The sequence below is a fragment of the Stomoxys calcitrans genome, chromosome 2, assembly GCF_963082655.1.
Source record: "Stomoxys calcitrans chromosome 2, idStoCalc2.1, whole genome shotgun sequence".
NCBI lineage: Eukaryota > Metazoa > Arthropoda > Insecta > Diptera > Muscidae > Stomoxys > Stomoxys calcitrans.
The window spans coordinates 180,748,637-180,755,300 of NC_081553.1; the positions used below are offsets into that span (position 1 = coordinate 180,748,637).

Genomic DNA, 6,664 nt, shown 5'->3' on the forward strand with positions numbered 1-6,664 from the left:
ACAAATATCTTAACATATACGGTCACACACGCAGCGATATGCCTATTTAAAGATGCACTTAAGACCACCCTAGACAAATGCAGCTACATTCAAAATGCACATAAAAATACAGTCTTATCTTCTAATGTAAATACTCTAACATATCCACACCATGCGGCCAAACATCACCAAACGCCACATGTGGGAACTTATAACACGAAACTATTATAGACTAAATGCTGCTGGCTATATTATTAAACATTTTATCTCCTAACAATTGATAAGAATTAAACTGACTGTGTGTGACCTAAGAATACAGTTCTTACAAAACTGTCCATATTGCCGGCCTTAAAAGATCCCAATCTTTTAACAAAACCAACATCCAATCATTCAATTTTTATATTAATTATTTTGCTAATTAGAACTAGAATTTTTAATATAAAGATTAATTACATGACTTAATCGATGTGACACATTATTGACTCCGTTAATTTTTATACAATAATTTTTATACAATTCATGATATAATATTTGAATATTCTATCTAAGTTGGGGAAGGGCGATGGATACAGGCAGATACCGGCTGGACAAATGGCATAGCTTTTTGATGACAAAGAATAACGCAACAAGGATACCAGTGATGACAATGCACGTTGTAAAACTTAGACTATAGTGCGTTAAGTGATGTGTATCCAGATGAACAGGGAAACCCAAAAATTTATTTACCTTCGGTATGTCTGGCAACTTGTAGATTTCGATATCGTTCTTGAGTTGTAGATGGGTGAGTGGTGGTAAGGATGATGAGATGTTTAGATGGGGAAATATGTAGTTGACGTTGCTCTTGTAAGTCTCGTGTGCCCATAGTTTCATTTCTTCAGTTTCAAGAGTACAACCCGGCTGCATTCTTAATAATCCTTGATCTTGGAGCACAATGTCTTGTCGATTTCCATCACATTTGATGTCGGTGGATGATCCCTTCGTTATAGAGAAAACCCAAGCATTTGGCACATGGAGCTGCTTCCAGAAATTACGAAACTTTGTAATTGCGAACTCACAGCTATCTGGAAAGACTTTTGGATAAACAAATAGCTTTACTTCGCATTCGGATGACTCTCTAGCGTTGTAGATGGGATGTATTTGGGGGCATATCGTCAAATCTTTGATTTTTTGGCATCTGGTGAATTCGTCTTCCTTCATGGTGTAAAATAACGTCTTTTCTTCGTTGATCATTAAGTAGTTGCTGTGCGTATTCAACTGGACTGACATTCCATCATGGATTATAGGGTAAGCTTGAACTGCATACGCCAAAAAGTGATCCACATTGATCAGAGGGAGCCGTATATTAAACAGCATATACTCTTGTGTAGTCCTGGTCGTCACATGAGCTATCTGTGCTAGCTCCATTGGTGATTCCGTTGGTAAATGGAGCTTCTTACCAACCGATGAATTGATTATACGTATCTGCTGCTTGAATGTCTTTAGCGGGAGAATTTCATGAAGGAAACTGCCCCGAATGTTAACCATCACATCGATCAAATCTCTCTGAATAGACTCCACTTCTTGTAATGTCGCAAGCAATTCGGTTATCCGCAGAATTATAACTTCTCTATTCTCAAGAGTGCCGATCTCCTTTTGCAGCAACTCGGAGGATTCACGCAGCTTCTCTATATTTTTGAAAACGGCTTGGTTCTGCTCCTTGATAATTCTCGCGGTGATGTCTTGAAGCGATGTCTGGTTATTTATCAGCTCCAACATTGCACTTTGGTTCGCATCACCCAAATTAATTCTCCTCACCAGCTCATCAGCATGCTCCTCATCCATCAGCCCAAATAATGAACGAAGTATTCCTCCAACAAATGGTAGCGCCGATCTTTTGTTTCTTCGAACCGGCGCTGATGACATTATGAGCTCATGTTGATTTATTATGTGATCGTGGGCTTCTCGCAACTGCTGAATTACTCTCACTTGCTTCATATCGGGTATATTCTGCATCTCGACATTAAGTTTTTCGACGCTTTGCCGCACGCCTTTACACTCGCCACATATTCAGCCATATTTGCGTGTGCCACAATATTCCAGGAAGTTTTCGTCAATCCAACAACAGCCACTTCCTCAAAGAAGACGCCGGATTTATCAGTAAAATTAACTATTTCTACTTTAGCTCTAATTGGCTTAAAAATAGCTAACATAAACAACATTACAATGAACATATTTTTACTTTTAACATTATTTTTTCTTTCCTTCTTCATAATTATAGCCGATTTTACCGACTCATTTATTGTCTTTTTGTTTCTTATTATGGTCGATTTGTCCGACCCTTCATTATCAACTTCTTCGTCGATAGGAAAAGGACAAACATTGTGAACCGACCTTTTCGTTTCTCCATTGCTTGTCCTTACGTCTATCATCCGGCACAATCCATCCGAACCCATTCTAGTTCGGATGACCCTCCCCCGCCTCCAGCAAAGGGGCGGAAGGTTGTCCTCTTTTAATAATACCAATGTGCCCGGCTTAATATTCTTACTTTTTTCCACCCATTTGTACCTCCTTTGAAGCTCGGACAGATATTCGTTGGACCATCTATCCCAAAACTCTTCCATTCTCGCCTGTACGTCCCTCCAATGTCCCCGCAAACCTTGGTAACTTTTATTATTTTCTCCGTCAATAACTGTTGAAAAACATTCCCCGATGAGAAAATGCGAAGGCGTCAAAACACTAAAATCATTGGGATCGTCTGACAAGGGGGTTAACGGACGAGAATTTAAAACGGACTCAATCTGCGCCATGAGAGTACTCATTTCCTCAAATGTCATTGTCCCCTCTACCACTCTATTTATATGTCTCTTTACTGATTTGACACAGCTTTCCCATAAACCACCTATATGTGGCGACCTAGCCGGAATATTTAACCACTCAATATCCCGTTGAGCGCAATATTCGTCAAGGTCTTTGGTCAGGTCGCTGCTCCTAAACAGTTCATACACCTCATGTAAACTGTTAGCTGCCCCAACAAAATTTGTGCCATTATCTGAATAAATCTTCAAAGGACAACCCCTTCTGGCCACAAATCTCTTTAAAGCTCCAATAAACGCTGCTGCTGCCAAATTCGAGACTACTTCCAAATGAACAGCTTTCGTAGCGAAACACACAAATACGCAAACGTAAGCTTTGTCAGTCCTCTTTCCTCTAATCTTATAATGAATTATTATTGGTCCTAGAAAGTCAATGCCCGTATTTAAAAATGGCCTAGTCCTGATAACTCGATCTTCAGGAAGATTTCCCATAAGTTGGTGCAAATTTCTGGGCTCGGCTCTAAAACACCTGTTGCACTTACTTACCACCTTTCTTACCAGTTGCCTTCCACGTAGCGGCCAAAATTGTTGCCTAAATATTGCCAGTAACCCTTGAGGTCCTATATGCAACTTTTCAATGTGCACCTCTTCTAGCATTAATTCCACCACTCTATTTTTGTACGGAAGTATCATAGGGTGCTTCGCTTCGAAAGACAAATTGCTATTTTGTAGCCTTCCTCATACTCTTAAAATACCATCTGAATCCAAAAACGGACACAGCGTTCTAAGATGTGAAGACTTCGTCACATTTGCCCCCTTTTTCAGAGCAGATATCTCCTGTGCAAAGCTATCCCTTTGAATGTCATGCACTATCAGCCGAAGAGCCTCTTTTTTGTATATTATAAATGACTTCGAAGGACCCTTTCTTGCTATGTTGACAAATTTTAATACCCAGGCTATTACATTTCTTAAAAATGCAAATTTGTTCCGGTGGTTTATCTTCTCCCACACCACTGTTCCTTTTACTACGACACCTACCTTAGCCATCTTTTTCAACTCGGGAATCTCAATTAGTTGTTCTGGTTCCACGAATGTCAAATAGCTTTCCTTCAAGAAGGCTGGACCTTCAAACCAATTCTTGTGGTCAAGCATTTCTTTAGGAAACACACCTCTGGATAATAAATCTGCCGGATTCTGCTGGGATGATACATGTCTCCAATTCGCTACAATAGTCTTGGTTTGAATATCGTTTACTCTATTGGAGACAAACACCTGCAGCCTAGCCGGATCAATCCTTATCCAATTCAGAACTATAGTGGAATCGGTGTAATAGAAAACATTGTCAATTTTAATTTGAAAATTTTCTTTTATTTTCGAAACTAATTCCACCAGTAATGCAGCGGCACACAGTTCTAGCCTGGGCAGCGTAACTATCTTGGTCGGTGCTACCCGAGATTTGGAGGCTACTAATCGTACCGAAATGTCACCCAATGCATTTATAGATTTCAAATAGACCACTGCTCCATAAGCTCTCATTGAAGCATCGGAGAAACCTATCAATTCAACCCTCTTAGGTTCGCAGCAAATCATGTGACGCCCTATTTTAACGTAATTGAGCGCCACCAATTCCTTCTTTATTTTGGACCATGTCGAGCCTATTTCCATAGGAACTTCGTCATCCCAATCCATCTTTAGTTTCCATAGGTCCTGTAATAATATTTTCGCAGATACAATTACGGGACCCACAAAACCAAGAGGATCAAATAGCTTAGCTGTTTCGCTCAATATTGAACGTTTCGAAAACTTTCCATCCTCCGTGGCCTTGTACTTCAGGGAAAATACGTCGCTACGCGGGCACCACATCACTCCAAGCGCCTTCACAGGCAACTCTTCGTTCTCTATATTAAGGCTCCCCTCAATATTCTCTTTTGCAATGCCCTCCAATATTTGGCTGTTATTTGCACACCATTTTCTTAACGGCATGCCGAATTCGAGCAATATTGCCTCCAAATTCCTTCTCATCTCCACAACCTCCCCAAGACAATCTCCCCCAGTCATAAGATCATCCATATAAAAGTCACTCCTTATTGCCTGAGATTCATTTGGATGTGTTGCCTCCTTTAAGTCTGCTATCCTTTGCAGACATTTTACAGCCAAATATGGAGCACATGCTGTTCCATATGTAACTGTGTTTAATGCAAATGTTCTCACCTCTTCATTCGCATTAAACCTCCAGTATATCAACTGGAATTTGCGGTCGGAATTCGCAACCCATATCTGCCGATACATCTTCTCAATATCGGCAGAAAATACATACTTATACTTCCTAAATCTGAGCAGAATACCAAATAGCTCATCTTGGATTCTAGGCCCAGTATATAGTATGTTGTTCAAGGAATAACTGGTTGATGTCTTACAAGAAGCATCAAATACCACCCTTAACTTTGTCGTTGAGCTCTCTGGCCTAAGGACGCAGTGATGAGGTAAGTAATATCCACCCTCTACACTCCTTATGTCCTTTACCACCTCCATATGACCCAATTCAAGATACTTTCTAAGGAAATCATGGTATTGTATCCTAAGGTCAGCATTCCTATTAAGCTTTTTTTCTAATGCCATGAATCTCCTCTTTGCAATAACGCCAGAACTCCCCAACACCTCAACATTTTGCTTAAATGGTAATCGTACCTCGAACTTACCGTCTTCCGCTCTTCTTACACCCTCCTCGAACAACTCCTCACACCTCTTCTCCTCTGATGTAAGCTTCACCGCTCGTGGGATCTCTTCTATCTCCCAGAACTTTTTCAGCAACTCATCACATCGAGTCTGAATTGTTGCTACAACCTTTCGCTCCTTGGAAGATTTATCAATTGTCGCGGGACCACTTACTATCCACCCCAGCTTCGTATTCTGGAGGATACTGGCCCCCGATTTAATCTTCCCATTAACCAATATCTCGTAAAATATTTCAGCCCCCACAAGCAAATCTATTCCATTCGGAATATTATACTTTGGGTCTGCCAATGACAATTCCTGCGGAATCCGATCCGCCACCACCCTTGTCTCTGGAACATTCGACAATATTGTCGTTATGACCAATGCATTCAAGTTCGTCTTGTATTTTGACGTCTTGGACTTCATCATAACCTCCACCTTTTCCTGGCACAAGGACCTGTTCCTTGACAATCCTTCAACCTCCGTTTGAGATTGTGTGCCATTTAATTTAAGTTTATCCTTTAACGCCTTCGTCATCAAACAAACTTGAGAGCCACTGTCCAACAATGCTCTGCATTGAACCCATTTATCTTCTCTATCTTTTACTAAGACAGAGGCTGTTGATAACAATACGCACGTATCCTCACAATGCTTATTGTTTACCACAGTACTTTTTGAGCACACTTTTTCCTTGTGCAACAAGGAGTTGTGCTCACCTTGGCAAGTTCTGCAGTTAATATTACTAGTGCATTTGCTTTTAAAATGCCCGCTAGCTAAACATCTGGAACATCTATTTTTTTCTAAAACAATATTCCACTTCTTTTCAATGGGCAGGACGCGAAACTTGGAACATCTATTCAAAAAATGTCCAACAGCGCAACCAAGAGGACATTTTTCCCTTGGTTCATATTGCCCCTTCGCATTTCCATCAGAACGATCTTCATTCACCTTTTGTGACTGCGTTCTAGACGAATCCCCCCATCTTGAACCTGTGTCCCCGGACTTTTGCTTACCGGAGTACCCAGAAAATTGTTGACTTGCCTCTAATGAATATTGCATCCTTCGCAAAAAATTCATTAAATCGTCAACTTTTGGGAGCTGTCCGTGTGCTCCCACAGACTGCTCAAACTGGATTCTTAAATTTTCATCCAGTTTCCTTTGCAGTACATAGCACACGA

At 40.6% G+C, this 6,664-nt stretch overlaps 1 protein-coding gene across 1 annotated transcript; it reads right to left on the reverse strand.

Moving 5' to 3' along the window:
• Positions 1 to 397: 397 nt before the first annotated feature.
• LOC131994813 (uncharacterized) lies at positions 398 to 1,971 on the reverse strand. Its single transcript, XM_059361706.1, has 2 exons — positions 706 to 1,971; positions 398 to 403 (listed from the first exon to the last, which is right to left on the reverse strand). Exons 1-2 carry the CDS (start codon positions 1,969 to 1,971, stop codon positions 398 to 400), a joined length of 1,272 nt encoding a protein of 423 aa, XP_059217689.1.
• Positions 1,972 to 6,664: the final 4,693 nt, after the last annotated feature.

Bases quoted from the DNA above. Each gene is read 5' to 3' on its own strand.
- LOC131994813 (XM_059361706.1), bottom strand. From the start codon at position 1,971: ATGCAGAATATACCCGATATGAAGCAAGTGAGAGTAATTCAGCAGTTG.